The 16,756-nt window shown below is 36.6% G+C and overlaps 2 protein-coding genes across 4 annotated transcripts in view; one reads left to right on the plus strand and one right to left on the minus strand.

The window, feature by feature from the left end:
- The window catches only part of LOC112042933 (mediator of RNA polymerase II transcription subunit 4), a 121,588-nt gene that overhangs the window by 54,805 nt on the left and 50,027 nt on the right, over positions 1-16,756 (minus strand). The gene's annotated exons all lie outside the window — the stretch shown is intronic.
- Positions 1-16,756, plus strand: part of LOC112042932 (tachykinin-like peptides receptor 86C) — a 112,322-nt gene that overhangs the window by 14,668 nt on the left and 80,898 nt on the right. Inside the window, exon 2 of one of the 3 annotated variants that reach the window (XM_024078144.2) lies at positions 5,013-5,215. The exons of 1 other annotated variant lie outside the window; for it this stretch is intronic. In XM_024078144.2, the coding sequence (XP_023933912.1) occupies positions 5,076-5,215 (140 nt within the window). In that variant the 5' untranslated portion in view covers positions 5,013-5,075. The remainder of the gene's footprint in view (positions 1-5,012; positions 5,216-16,756) is intronic. One more of the 3 variants, XM_052883886.1, reaches the window with a different exon arrangement.

Here is a 16,756-nt window from a genome sequence, read left to right on the forward strand (position 1 = left end):
TGCGGTTTCACCCGCGTGGTTCCCGTTCCCGTAAAAATACGGGGATAATATATAGCCTATAGTATTCCTTGATAAATGGGCTATCTAACACTGAAAGAATTTTTCAAATCAAACCAGTAGTTCCTGAGATTTATACGTTCAATCAAACAAACAAACTCTTCAGCTTTATAATATTAGTATAGATGTAAATGCGAAATTCATCACGAAATCTTAAAAACCGTTTGATGTACAATGATGCAATTTGGCAGGGATGTAGTTTATATATAGAAGAGGTCCGCTAAGAATGGATTTTGCGAGAGGCCCGGATTAAGGAGGGCGGATGAAGTCGCCGGCGTCCGCTAGTTCTATATAAGAAGGGCATCAATCTTGCACGTGTAATCCGGTTTTGTGAGATTACTTTCTTACTCCTTCCATCGCATGAAATATCAACATGTAAAAATCAGACAGTTAAAATGTTGATTAGACAGTCTGTGTGTGTTTACAAACATAATAATACACTTTTATGTATGGATCCTGAAAATACATAATTACTGAAGCGTACGTATTTATTTAAGCGGATCTCGTTTAGCAGCTAAATTCGAGATAGCCGTTGACTTTCGTTAACATCGTTAGAACGGAATAATGAGGCTTCGCATTCTTCGATTTTCCCCCGACGCGCTTTTTTTTTAGGCATTGGTTCTTGAAAATAACGACTCGATATTTATCAGTCTTTTTTACTTATTTAAAGGTCCACTATAGGGCACTAGAGAGCCGTGATAGCCCAGTAGATATAACCTGTCTCCGATTCCGGAGGGTGTGGGTTCGAATCCGGCCCGGGGCATGCACCTCCGACTTTTCAGTTGTGTGCATTTTAAGAATTTAAATAGCAAGAATTTTCTTAATTTTCTGGATTATCTCCTCTCATTTCGAGAGGAGACTCGAGCTCGGCAGTGAGCCGAATACGGGTTGATAACAACAACAGCGCATGCTTCCTTCCTCGTGGGAGAAGGTTTATTGAGCTTAGAACCAACATGTTGCTTTAATACGGGTTGGCGGGCTTAGGGTGCTAATGTTTATTTCATTTAACAAATACTATCATAATGTTAATGATAATAAACAATCTAAAATTACTCTGGCATGAGGCATGGGTTCTTAATACCACCAACTTCCCAACTCCGGGCTGAGAATTAATACTGAACATTTCTTCAAGGAAAGAGAAGCCCTATATGTCCGGCCCAGGACTCCAATCCAGGCCCCACGATTCAAAGCCACATGGGCTATTTTAGAATTTAAATTATCGCGTGTTATTCATATTAATTGATTATGAAACACGGCTAAAACACACATGATATAAGGTCGGAGTATGCCCGGCTAGTTCCGAACCCATACGATGGCTTAGTCATGAGCTGGTTCTTGAAACGAGGCACGATCCAAACTGAAGAACCAGCTCATGATTAAGGGCCCCGTATGGGTACGAAACTAGTCGAGGATACTCCGACCACATAGGCTAACTATTGAAACGAACAAGATAAATAATATTTACTGAAACGAATTACAAAAAACATTCTAATTTTTTATTTCAAATTCTAATCGAATTTACAAAGTCGCATAACAAAACCTTTTAAAATGTAAAATGTAGCGAATTGAATGCAAATAGCTTAACTAGCAGGCAGCGAAATTAAAAGCCTTTGGGAAAATATCTGCCATGGGAAACATAAAGATGTTCATCTAAAAAAGTCACGGAAAATTGTCCTTTTTATAAATCGCTTTCAAATCCAATGTTATTGAAGTTCGTTCCAATCTTCTTCTGTCGATCGTGAAAAATGAAATCTGTGGAATATCAGTACATTTTACAGATAACTTTAAATGTATTATTTTTCTATATTATAAATGACTAGAGAACTCCCGTTGCTCACTGCTGAGCTCGAGTCTCCTCTCAGAATGAGAGCGGTAAGGCCAATAGTCCACCACGCTGGCCCGATGTGGATTGGCAGACTTCACACACGCATAGAATTAAGATAATTTTCTGGTATGCAGGTTTCCTCACGATGTTTTCCTTCACCGATTGAGACACGTGATATTTAATTTCTTAAAATGCACACAACTGAAAAGTTAGAGGTGCATGCCCTGGACCGGATTCGAACCCACATCCTCCGGAATCGGAGGCAGAGGTCATATATCCACTGGGCTATTATATCACTATATTATATATATTAAAGCTACATTATTACTAGGTGTCATAGGCTATATTTTTCCCTGTATTCTCACGCGAACGGGAACTACGCGGGTGAAACCGCGGGGCGTCGGATATTAAGCTATAAAGCTATAAATCTGTCATCTAATGGTATTAATCGACATATTTTCAGTAATAGGAATTGGGTAATTAGTTTTTTTATATTCGTATTGTGAATAATACGAATTTAAAAAAAAACTAATTACCTAATAAAACTCTTAGGTAACTAGTTTCTTTTTTATACTACTAAAAATAAAACTAATTATTTAATTATTTCTTTCACAAATTTTCATTTATAGGAACTGCAAAAAAAAGAAGAAACTTACAAACATAACATAGTATGTTATATAGCTATGTGGCACGTTAAATCTCTTTTTACAAAACGCTTTGAAAATTAAAAATGTATGACATTCACTATCGACAGGTCACGTGATCTAGTTGTCGATCGTATCTGTCATTCCCATACATTTTGTTAGTTATCGAAGCGTTTGCGTTTGTAGAAAAAGAATCCACGTGCCACATGTCTATATAACATACTCTGCTATGTTTGTAAGTTTCTTTATTATCTCATCACAGTACAATGTGTTATTTGAACTCCACTTATTCAACTTCAAGTACTCTGTTATGTCTTCAATTGCAAGATTTCCAAGATTCAGTATATTCGCCGAAGTTTGCAATATACGAGCAAGTTAAATAAAAGAAACGGTAAAACATTTGAAAGTTAAAAGTTTTTTAATATTGTAGAGTTCTACTGAGTATAGAAAATACATTAAATTCATAAAATTTTATTTAACCAACCACCATGAATTGAGAATAAAATGGTATGATGATAGTAATAGTGAAGTCATATTCAATTTGCGTTAGAGATTTTTCAGTTATGTGCATTTTAAGAATTTAAATATTACATGTCTCAAACGGAGAAGGAAAAAACATCATGAAGAAACCTGTATACCTGAGAATTTTCTTAATTCTCTACGTGTGTGAAGTCTTCCCACCTGTATTGGGCGTGGTGGAGAAAGGCCTAATCCCTATCACTCTGAGAGGAGACTCGCGCTCAACAGTGACTCGAATATGGGTTGTTGTAACAAAGTTAAACTATTAAAAAATCAAAGTCAAAAATTTTCGAGCACTTTTTAAATAATGGTGATAGCCGAGAACCCAAAATTAAAGTTTATTAAATAATAATTAAACAATAATTAACGACACGTAGGCCGGACGTAGTTATATTATATTCCATGTCAGTCTGGAGTTGTGTCTTGGTACGTGGCTCCTGGTCATTACGAGTATCATTAACATCTGATTGTTATCGTTAAATAAAATATCACACCTAAATCCTCCAACCCGCATTGGCAACTCTTATAAGCAGGCAAGCCTGACCCTTTCATTATCATATCAGCCGATGGACGTCCACTGCAGGACATAGGCCTTTTGTAAGGGCTTCCAAACATCACGATAATGAGCCGCCTACATTCAGTGAATTCTTGCAAATTGATGTCGTCAGTCCACCTGGTGGGGGTTCGACCAACTCTGCATTGACCTTATAGTCTGACCCTTTACCAAGTGGGCCAATAAAATAAGCTGATATTTTATGATGTTATAAAAACATAAAAATATATTATAATTTCGTACAAAATGTCAATTGATATGAAATGAATTGATTTGGCACGGTCAGCTAATTCAATTTAAAATGCAAAAATGGTTTCACGAATTCAACCAACGTACGCCGACAAAATTAAATTTTGTTTCACATGTTGATACGCCTTTACAATATCTTGTTTTATATGAAAATAGGTTAATAAATATCAAGTAATCTAATTCTGATTTTTTTTTAATAATATCGAGAACTAACAAAGAATATTTCTATTCAATGTTTTTCTTTTTATCTAAATATCGCATATAAAAATTTTCCAAACTTTAAGCAGTTTGGAAAATTTTTATATGCGATGTTAGACACAGCTGAGCTCGAATGAATAACAAAACTTGTTTGCTTTGAATTACTTACCCTCGTTTGTTAAAATAATAATATTATTAAGGGAAAATAAAAAAAACTATTGACTACGTTTGGTTTACACGTGCCAAGGAAACCTGAAATCTGTACAAAAAGCCGATATAAGGAAACCAATTGTAACACTATATTTAATGCCATTTGATATTATAATTTCAATAATTTATTATTTGTTAGCGTAAAAATAAAAAAAAAAACTTTTAAATAGTATTTTATTTTCAAATCTCTAACCTCTTTCAAACGGCTGGTAAACATGCACTTTTTTCCTCCCTGATCTTTTAATTTAACTTATTAATCCAAATTACGCTTGTATGTGTATGTTTTATTTATTATTATTTTTGAATTATTTTGTTTATTTATTTTTCTTTTGTCTTCCCTTAGATGCCGTCTTGTTTTTGTTTTGCAGGTTTTCATGTATGTATGTATGTGTGTATGTATGTGTGTATGTATGTATGTATGTATGTATGTATGTATATATATATTTCTTTGTATATATGTATAATGTAGTTAAGTATAGTCTATGTATTATTATTATTATGTATTATTGCTTAATATTTATGTATTTAAATTACTTAACTTTTCTTATTTTTTGTGTGCGTATACCCGAATCGGTGCTTACGTTTTTTTTTTTTTTTTTTTTCTCTTCCACAGTGGTTGTCTGGAAGAGATCGCTCTTTAGCGATAAGACCGCCATTTGTACATTAGTTTCTAAGTGTTATTATAAGTTATTGTTTATTTTTGTTTTTAATGTACAATAAAGTATATTTCTTCTTCTTCTTCTTCTATTTTGTGTAGTGATTTGTGTAGTAAAATGACCTTAATGTTCTATTCTACAAGTGAGTGAGTGAATGACTTGCAATGGACTCTGAGACTGAAATACAGAATATAATCAACTGTACCCAGCAGGTGTTGGGACCCAACTTTGACTGGGACACACTGAACGTTTCTCAGATATTGGACTTGTTGCCGAGTCAGATCCTTGGGGACATCAACCTTAAGTAAGTATCTTTAATACAATTTTAATTAGTACTTATAATGTTTTTAAAGAGAGTGGTTCTTTGTTTTTTTTTTACAATAAGTGCTTAGGGGTACCTTTTTTGTTTAGGTGTCATAAGACCTAGGTTCGAGTCTTAGGCTAGACACAAAAAATTAATATATTAAAATGATATGATTGAGGTTACCATTATAAATGAAATTAAAAAGTCATTATTGATCCCGTATACCTATGCCGAAAACATATTCAAGGTCAAAGTTTAAAAGTGTAATGAAGAAATGTAATTTTTTTGGTAAGTTATATAAGATTTAGTCGTACATAGGTAAAATTTTTCAAAAATTTGCTTTTTATATTGGAGACGGTAATTGTAGGTAAAAACATAACCGTCTTGAGAATTTTACAGGTCAGTTTTTTTTAGAAAAAAGGCGGTGATACGATTATATTCCTGTGTCTCGTTGAGCATGTAATAGTAGAGGAGCCGAAGAGGGGATTTTTGCAGTTACTCGAGCACGCCAGATAAACATAAGGGACTATACCTTACACTTTGTCGAGTACCTCAACCGAGTATGAGCCCTTAATATTGGTGGGTACGTTTAGGGCAACCAAAGAAAACTAACTTCATAAATACTCAACCAGCACGTCAGATTGAGATAAGGTGAGTTGATAGCTAAAAACTGCACATTTCGAAAATCTGACGATTTGAGCGTAACGTAATGGAATGGGAGGGTTTCAAAGTTACAAAATTAAACCCTTATATTTTAATGCTCGAGGTACGAGTGCGATTAATTTTTTACTTATTTTTAAGGAAATAATCTCCTTATTAATCGCTAAAATTTTCTTACAATTTCAGTAAGCCAAAGTAATAAAAATTGTTTTTAAAGTCTGTAGTTTTTTTTTCCACCGCTAAAAGCGGAAAAAGTAAATAACCATTTATTCTTCCTATAATTTAATCTACCAAATGTAATCAGTCTCAATGATGCTCGAGTAACTGCAAATTTAGCATCCCGGGCTCCCCTACTATAAAGCCATCACCCCATTGACTGATCGACCGATAAAATATACTACCATCTCCTTGAATACATAATGTAATTAATGGACGCATCCTAACTAATACCACTAATACTTTAGAAGAGATTTTCGTAGCGTCCTCGTAGCGTGGCGTAGCGTTTAAGTATCTTATAATATTATAAAAAACAAGTAAGTAGACTTTAGTTCAAAACTTTTTCTCCTTCTCCTAAAACGATTATATTCGATTCGGAATTGCATTAAAAAACTACCTACATGAGATTTCGAATCGAGGAGGTTCTTCCAAAATGGAGGTTCTACGTTCGGCTGTATGTCTGGTTTTTTTACAAATGCCGCGAAACATGAGTGACGGCCTCCGTGGCGCATTGGTATGCGCGGTGGATTTACAAAACGGAGGTCCTGGGTTTGATTCCCGGCTGGGCAGATTGAGATTTTCTTAATTGGTCCAGGTCTGGCTGGTGGGAGGCTTCGGCCGTGGCTAGTTACCACCCTGCCGACAAAGACGTACCGCCAAACGATTTAGCGTTCTGGTACGATGTCGTGTAGAAACCGAAAAAGAGGTGTGCTCCTCTTAACAAGTTTGCCCGCTTCCACCTTAGACTGCATTATCACTTACCATCAGGTGAGATTGTAGTCAAGGGCTAACTTGTAAAGAATAAAAAAAAAAACATGTTTTAGGACAGACAGAAGATTATTATAGCTAACCCAGCAAACGTTATTCTTATATGTAAATTATATTATAACAATTACAGAGTAAATGTCAAAGTTACCCATACCATGTGACTTCACGATATTTAATGAGCGACGGTTAAACAGTTTGAATATTGTTCATCGAAAATACTAAAATCGCAATTAAAACGAGAGTTGAGAGTTAAAGGATGAAAAATATTTTACTACATATTTTCGTACCTATCAATGTACAAAAAAAAATCATTAAAATCAGTTATGCCATTTCGAAGGATCACGACCACAAACACGAGATTTTTATGTATTGCAAGATATTATATAAATCTTTTATTAAGAAAAATATGTAACGAATCGTGCATCTTTGTGGCTTTACCTGCCAATCCTATCGGCAAATTAATTAGTGTCCAGATAAAGCATGTGGGAGTCACAATGATATGAATCTAGACGTAGGAAGTAGCGATGGATTGGATTGATTTTGCCAGTGGACAATGTATGTAAGTGTATGAAGATTTACTTTGTAGTGTAATACAAAAACTAATTCTTCATGTGCCTCTCTAAAAAGGTTTTACCTTTTACGCAGTTACGATTTATTACGCAGTCACGATTAAAATATTATTTCTTATCAATACTCGTATGTATTAAAATATATTTTTTGTGGGAATGGAACACAGCAAATAAAACATATTTTTTTTTCAAAAACCCCGATAAAAGTATCGCGAAAGATAAGTCGAGAGCATTATATGTGTTATATTTGTGTTATTGTCATTTATCATTTATCTCTCATTTATTTATTAGTTCTTTTTTTAATTTTTAAACAATGTTAATAGAAGTATAAAACACAAAACACTATTAAAAAGCTTATAAAAAAAAATCCACCCTCCCGCTGCGGGACATTTTGAGTGCCCAAGCAACCGGTGCTTAGAGTGTGTGACAGTGCGTGAGTGTCAGGGCTCCAGAGTGAGGAACCTCCTCATAATACGCGCCGTCTCAAGAATCACTGCCTTCTGTATCCGACTCTTGATCCAACAGTTAAGCGAAAGCTTCATTATTTATAACTTGGTAGGTATTAACTGAAAAATAGATTAAAGAATATTTTCGACGATTGCAAGTAAGTAAAAGGCTTGAAAAAGCTCAACCTCAATATCAAACGGGCGTCATCAAATCATCTAATTGACCTTGAAAAAGTTTTTTAGGGGAGAATATTTATTCGCTTAATGACCCCCAAGATTAAGTCCAATAAAGTAAGGGGAAATGAGAATCGCTTCCCCAAACATAACAATTACTTTCTGGCCCAAGTGGAAGTAATATTGGAATTCTTAATTATTTCCACCATTTATTTAACGATCGCAGTGGATTTACGACAAACTTCGCGTTTGACGTAGTGTTTCAGATTTATCACTACGCTGCCATGCGGTTAGCTTATTGCTCGCCTAATATATCTTTATTATTCCGCATAAAAAGCTTTTAGGACGTGAAGCAATAAACAGGCTATAAAAGTGATATTACACCTTCCAAATAAAGTTGAATTTGCAGTAAAAAGTTGGGAAAAAAAAATTGACGAGCGTTCTATTTTTATTTTTCGTACCTGTTGATTCATCTACGGGACTTGTCGAAGGTCATTGTTATTATTTTAAGCAAACATTAACGATGATTAACAACGATGTAAATGTAACAATAATCAATAAACAAATTACTACTTTTGGAAAAAGAATTCTATGTTTTTAAAATAAAATTAATTTGAAATTAGAATTCTTAGCCAAACAAAAATTATTTTGATTTGAAATGGCCAGAACGGCAATTTCATAGGTAAATTAATAAACCTATTATTAACTGAATAAACTACATAATTAGTAGCGAGCTAACTTTATAACTTTTATTCTTCATTAATTTGTTGATAGTCAGGTATTTTATGTAATCAAGTTTGCTTGATTAAATTTTAGTAACAATATTGAAGAGATCTGCCCCTTAAGATCAAGCGAAGAACGTTATTCCTGTTTTGGTGGAAGGCTTCGGCCGTGGTCAGTTACCACCCTACCGACTAAGATGTACCTACTGCTAAGCGGTTTAGCGTTCCGGTACGATGCCGCGTAGAAACCGTCAGAGGCATGGGTAGAATAGATATGTAACTCTGCTAAGTTAGATTACTTTCATCTTAGACTGCATCGTCACTTAACATTAGGTGAGATCGTACTGCCAAGCGATTTAGCGTTCCGGTACGATATCGTGTAGAAACCGAAAGGAATTTTGATTTTCATCCTCCTCCTAACAAGTTAGCCCGCTTCCATCTTAGATTATCATCACATACTCTCAGGTGAGATTGTAGTCAAGGGCTAACTTGCAAAGAATAAAAAAAAACTTGATATTGCATTTTTATAGAATTAAATTTGCGATAATGAAACGATAATAAATAATCTAATGAGCAACAATAATAATTGTGCACGAGAATCCTTTGTAGATTTCCCATAATATTTTAAACGTTTTGCTATCAATTATTCGTATGCAGATATCATTCTAGGAAATCCTTTAATGGATTAATAAGTAATACGAGTGTCTATTCGATTTGAACAGCTTTTACCTTTCGCATTGGCACGTGTACCTACTCCATTTTCTAGATAGTAATAACTTTCAAGTGTTGTTATTTGTTTTTGTTGTTCAAAAGTGTTCTGTATTACTTAAGTTATTACTTCCTGTATAACCTACAGATACCTATACTAAAGTTAAATCTGTGGGCTATAGAGTATTGTTTGTGGTTGGCATACCTATCACTTCGAATCATGGGGTTCTAGGTTTGAGTCTTGCGTCTTGATGTGAAGTGTTTTTTGTTTCTTTTCAGCAATTAAACTGTAATTTGGGCTATACAACAAAGCTTGTTAAATAAATGAGCCGTGATAGCCCAGTGGATATGACCTCTGCCTCCGATTCCGGAGGGTATGGGTTTGAATCCGGTCCCACCTCCAACTTTTCAATTGTGTGCATTTTAAGAATTTAAATTTTATGTGTCTTAAACGGTGAAGGCAAACATCGTGAGGAAACCTGCATACCAGAAAATTTTCTTAATTCTCTGCGTGTGTGAAGTCTGCCAATCCGTATTGGGCCAGCGGGGTGGATTATTGGCCTAACCTTTCTCATACTGAGAGGAGAGTTGAGCTCAGCAGTTAGCCGAATATGGGTTGATAACGATGAGTTAAAAAATGACGGCCTTTGATCCCCGGCTGGGCCAATTTAGGTTTCCTTGATTGGTCTAGATCTGGCTGGTGGGAGGCTTCGGCCGTGGCTAGTTACCACCCTACCGACAAAGACGTACCGTTGAGCGATTTAGCAATCCGGTACGATGTCGTGTAGAAACCGGAAGGGGTGTGGATTTTCATGCTCCTCCTAACACGTTAGCTCGCTTCCATCTTAGATTGCATCATTATATATCATCAGGTAAAATTGTGGTCAATTATAATAAAAAAAACATGTCAGATACTAGAACGAAATTACATTGCATTATTTGATAGACATAGTTTTTTAAATCTTTTATTTAGCAGAGCTATGAAAGCTCCATTCGTCTAGGATTTCAGTTACAGTGCGAGCGAAATGCGATCACGTAAATCTCTGCAGCGATTCAAAGCTAAGCCCAGCCTAGCCAATAACAAGTTTTAGTACGAACGAACACTAACTCATGGGATTCCGTATCTCACTTTACAGAGTTAGTTACTAATGCAAAGCGGGTTAATTTAAACTTTGTTAAATTGCTTTGGCATGTACTTGTTACTTATTTCTTTGATGTGATGTTTTTTTTTATTCTTTATAAGTTAGCTCTTGACTACAATCTCACCTGCAGGGTTATTATGTACAGAACTCAGAGCGTGTGCAAAATTTCATCCTAATCGATGACCGGGAAGTGGGTCAAATTAAGATTCCAAGATTTGCTTACCTATATAGTTATAAGTGATTGGGGAGGCTGCCATATTGGATTGTAATGACGTTTCTTAGCTAGTCATGTATTATCATCAGAACTCAGAGCGTGTGCAAAATTTCATCCTAATCGATGACCGGGAAGTAGGTCAAATTAAGAATCCAAGATTTTCTTACATACATAGTTACAAGTGAATAATATAAATAATATAGCCCAGTGAATATGACCTCTGCCTCCGATTCGGATTCCGTGTGGGTCCGAATCCGGTCCGGGGCATGCACCTCCAACTTTTCAGTTGTGTGTATTTTAAGAAATTAAATATCACGTGTTTTAAACGGTGAAGGAAAACGTCGTGAGGAAACCTGCATACCAGATAATTTTCATAATTCTCTGCGTGTGTGAAGTCTGCCGATCCGCATTGGGCCAGCGTGGTGGACTATTAGCCTAACCCCTCTCAATCTCAGAGGAGACTCGAGCTCAGCAGTGAGCCGAATATGGGTTGATAACTAATATAAAGCGTGTAATAATACGTTACCAAATAATGCAAAAGTGCAGTTAAGATTATATCGTTGAAATAATTGTTATAGATATAGAATGTATTTTATACAAGACTGATAATACAATACTTTGCAATTGATTTGGGAAATTGTCTGATGTTTCACGTGACTAATAGGCCTTGATGGTCTAATAGGCCACCCCCAATAGATCAGGTTCCAACATTCATTTAACCTTGAACGATTGTACCTACGTTGTTTATGTGTCCTAGCAGACAAGGTCAATGTAATATTTCAGTGTTATTGCGTCCATTGATAAATAGGTCAGAGAAAATAATAGGCTCTCGATGACCGCGAAACCTAAAACTGAAATTTGGCTGAAATAGTCTGTAGGTTTTAGCATAACTAAATATTAAATTTTATCAGATCGTCTTTCTGTGTTGTGACAAGATAGGGTTAAGATAACCGACCGCAGATAAGGATTGCTAGGATTTAGGCAAACTAACAAATTATAATGTTTAGGTATGTACTTAAATATTCTATGTTTGGAAGACTATGTAGTCGTATTGACAAATGCATTTGCCTTTTATGAATTACTAGCGGACCAAGTACAAAAGACCAAGGACCCTACCCCTACCCTACTCCTACCCTACCCCTACCCTATCCATACCCCTACCCTACTCCCACCCTACCCCTGCTCTACCTCAACCCTACCCCTACCCTACCTCTACCCTATGTATCTCTCAATATAATTTAGTATGTAGTTTAGATGGTGTCCCAGTGGATATGACCTCTGCCTTCGATGTGAAAGGCGTAGATTCGAATCCGGTCCGAGGCATGCACCTCGAAGTTTTCAATTATGTGCATTTTGAAAAATTAAATGTGAGTAGCACGTGTCTCAAACGATGAAGGAAAAACATCGTATGGAAATCTGCATAACTGAGAATTTTCTTAATACTCTACGTGTCTGCCAATCCGGATTAGGTCAGCGTGGTGGGCCTAACCCCTCTCATTCTTAAAGAAGACTCGTGCTCAACTGTGAGCCGAATATGGGTTGTTAATGATGAAAATGTAGTCTAAATATTAAGTATACCGATCACAACGATACCTAATGAAACAAAGGTTGAGATACAAGTAAAGAACCTCTGATTTGAGTAATTCTTCTTTATGTCTAGAATCTGTAAATAATCCACCGGGAATTTGTGTTTTAAATCATCAAGCCATTTGTGTAATTTATTTATCGATTCGTACTGAGCGAGGGAATTGTAACGAGGCAATTTGCTTTGTAAGCTAATGCAATAAGACCTTAGGCGCGTACACACGCGTTTGGGGAAAATTGCAAGCGGCAAACAGTGTTTGCGTCTAGTCAGGCTTGATGATTTAGATATCACAGTCATGAGCATAAAGGTGCTTTTCCACCAGAGATATGCTACGCTACGTTGCTATGCGTTTGATATCCATCCATCATATTCATTAGTGCACATAGCTTAGTACTGGTGGAAACGAATTCAATTAAGATATGTTTTTTAAATGGAAGGATGCGTGCTATGGATGCCTGCTATGGGCCGTCGCGAGTGGGTAGGTATGTGCAAAGCAGAGTACTTTATGCCTGCGTTTTTACTTTGCGGCGGCGCATCTTTTGAAAAATCCGAAAAAAGATATAACTTGGTCATCCTAGGGATTTTTGGAAAACTATTCAAATTAGTTTTATATAATTAGGTGGTGTATCTACCATATGCGTATTATCCATTACACCTGTATATACAAAATTGAGATTATAAGTAACAAATGTCATCCGGTATCTACTGATAACCCTTTTTGAATATTATACAGTGGGTAGATGACATTTCCAAGTTGATATGATGTTTACTTTAATAAGTTGTTAATAAAGACCAAATTCCTGAATTTATATAATACTAGCGGACGCCCGCGACTTCGTCTATGTGGAATTTAGTTTTTCACAAATCCCTCGGGAAACATGGATTTTTCCGGGATAAAAAGTAGCCTATGTGTTAATCCATGCTATAATATATCTCAATACCAAATTCCAGCTAATTCGGTTAAGTAGTCGAGGCGTGAAAGAGTAACAAACATTTGTGGCGAACGAACTCTTTCGTTCGCCCACTTTAGGTTAGGCCATCTACATCTTCATCTACATTCACATTCCAGATTAATTTCATATTAAGAATTCCCTCGACCGCGCATGCGTGGATATATTGTTTCGCCCATCCATTACATCTTTACCAGTCCTCCATTCCACACCGCTTCATCTATTTGCTAACCTTTTATTTTCTATCCATATATTATTATAATCAGTTCAGTGAATAAATGTACATACCAATACATCGTCCTCTTCATATCAATTTACTAATACCAAACCTCAATGGCGATATTGGTGACCCCGACGTGATTTGAACACGCAACCTTCTGCAAAAATATATTCAAGACTTCAAAAATAGTGAAAAATTATGCAGAAAACAAAAGAAATGTTCAAAATCTAATCAAGAAAAAATCGTCCATAAATGTTGCGCCCCAGCGCTGTTTCGGGATCCGGTGCAATTCGGCGCTGACCACGCGCCGCTGCGCCGCCCTTACTCGCCGTTTGCCCTTGTTGCGCGGCAACCTAGCGCTGGTGACATGGCACCCGGCCTGCCTCGCCGCCTCTACTCAACTTGTGCAGCGCCCCAGTGCTGACTTGTTTTTGGCACACGGCGCGTTCCGGCGCCGACCACGCGCCGCCGCGCCTGCTGCCCCCTTGCCGTCTGCTCATTATGCGCGGCACTGCAGCACTGGTGTCTTGGCGCACTGCGCACTATCCGCGTCACTGGCTCGCGCATACCGCTGCCAGGCGCGCTGTCTCCGCGTCGCTTGCTCACGCGCGACGCCACACTGCACATCTGATGTCATGGCCCTGCGCGCAGGTTGCGCCGCCTGGCTCGCGCACATCGCTGCCCGGGGCACTCTCCGCGCCGCCTCGCTGACATCATGCCGCCCGGTGCGCTCATCACGCCGCCCGGCGCGCTCTACGCTGCTCGTCGACTCCACGCCTTTAAAGCCGTGGCTGGACGAGTCCTGCTCTTCTAGTGCATTTACTATTTCTTTTATATTTATTTTTTTTTTCTCCGTAGGGCGGTGGTGTGGCGAACGAACTCTTTCGTTCGCCCACTTTAGGTTAGGCCATCTACATCTTCATCTACATTCACATTCCAGATTAATTTCATATTAAGAATTCCCTCGACCGCGCATGCGTGGATATATTGTTTCGCCCATCCATTACATCTTTACCAGTCCTCCATTCCACACCGCTTCATCTATTTGCTAACCTTTTATTTTCTATCCATATATTATTATAATCAGTTCAGTGAATAAATATACATACCAATACATCGTCCTCTTCATATCAATTTACTAATACCAAACCTCAATGGCGATACATTCATATCATTAAAATCATCAGTTTTCGCAAATCTCGGGAAACCATAGATTTTTTCGGGATAAAAAGTAGCCTATGTGTTAATCCAGAGTAAAATCCATTTCATTTCAAGTTTTAGCCAAATCGCTTCAGTAGTAGCGGCGTTTTAGAGTAACAAACATCCAAACATCCATACAAACTTTCGCGTTTATAATATTAGTAGATTAGGATAAAAAAGTGTCATTGAATAATCAGCTAGTACTTAATATTATAAAGCTGAAGAGTTTGTTTGTTTGATTGAACGCGCTAATCTTAGGAACTACTGGTCCGATTTAAAAAATTCTTTTAGTGTTCGATAGCCCATTTATCGAGGAAGGCTATAGGCTCCCTATATATATTATCCCCGTATTCCTACGGGAACGGGAACCACGCGGGTAAAACCGCGGAGCGTCAGTTAGTAATAATATATTAAAGGTATAAAAATGTTTTTGTAAAAGCGTACAAGTTGTTTTATATTACCTAAATGTTCTTGATGTTGTCTTCAATTCGTTAGAACTGCACCTGACCTAGCAGAAGGTACTAATAACACTAGTATATGGAAGTTTTATATTGTACGGAATTCAAACTATTATACGTACAAGAAGCTCAGGTGCGCTGGAATACTTTGGGTTTCCTTTGCAGTAGGTTTTGGCAAGTAACAAATGTAGCACTTAAGGTAATATTATTACATGTACATGTAGGTACTGCATTGCCGGAATTTGTTGGAGTTTTACCACAGAAAACATGTTACTAAAAGTGTATCCGACTGAAATGATTTTCACTTTGTAGTTTTACGTTATCTGCATAAGGTATCTATAAGTAGTTCAGTAATTATAGGTATAGTAAATACCACTACATTTTATTTATAAAAATTGTACTATAGCTACTTACATATATTTTTTATTTTACAAATAAAAACAAGTACCTAGTTAGTAAGAAAAAGTAGCATTTTGCTAGCTAGCTTCTGAAGTATACAAACAGAGGTCAATGCAGAAACTTAGGTACTTAATAGGCTGAATAATTAGATTCCTCATATTAAGATGTTTTTATGAACAATACAAGCGCCATTTTTGTAAATAATAAACAACAATTAAATTGCGTTTTTATTGAATTTTGCGTATATGATTATTATAGGACTCAAAAGGTGATTACAAATATACGAAAACTAATGTCGAACAAAGGTTATGATTCACAACACTTGTCAGGACAACTTAATTAACAAATTAAACTGTAACCAAAATAAGACCCTAGAATGGCAGAGACTTTGAGTGGAGTCACGTACTTGTGAACGATGTGTGTAGAGTTAAAGGTACCTTTGATAGTCGACTAACACTCCCCTTTTCCACTCTCCCCGCCTATCCCAAGTAACCCATAAAGAATTACACAACAAGAGATGTGGACGGCTCGAACGCCTCGAGCACACTGAAGCCAACACGAGATCGAGCGACGTCATATCCGTCACAGACTACTATTTCCAACACTAAACGGCGATAACATGATTTGTCACTCCCACCTTGAAAACCTACAAAACGGTGAACTTCTTACAGAGTTAAGATAATTATGATCTGATACGATGAATCCTAAAGTGGTTAAAATTTGGATGAATTTGTTAAAATACAAGTTCTGTGGTTAAATGTTGTAATAGTCACCCCAGCGCATCAATATGAGCAAAGTTTGCAGCGCTTCAAAATTCAATACTCATTTATTTCAAGTAGGCTCAGTTTACAAGCACTTTTAAAACGTCAGTTGACTTTTTGTAAAGATTCTACCGTTAGTAAACTTCTGTTAGGAAACACATTAGGTTGGTCAGTGACCGTCCATATATTACTATCATGTTACTTAATAGTATATGGCAAATCGACAATCCATTCTAGCTTTACTACCGTCATAAAAATATCCATAAGAATTACCTACTTTGTATTCTCCTTTTGTTTACTAAGAGATACTCGTAAACGATACATTTTTTATTATTTCAATATCAATATC

This window comes from Bicyclus anynana, chromosome 10 (genome assembly GCF_947172395.1).
Source record: "Bicyclus anynana chromosome 10, ilBicAnyn1.1, whole genome shotgun sequence".
Classification (NCBI taxonomy): Eukaryota; Metazoa; Arthropoda; class Insecta; order Lepidoptera; family Nymphalidae; genus Bicyclus; species Bicyclus anynana.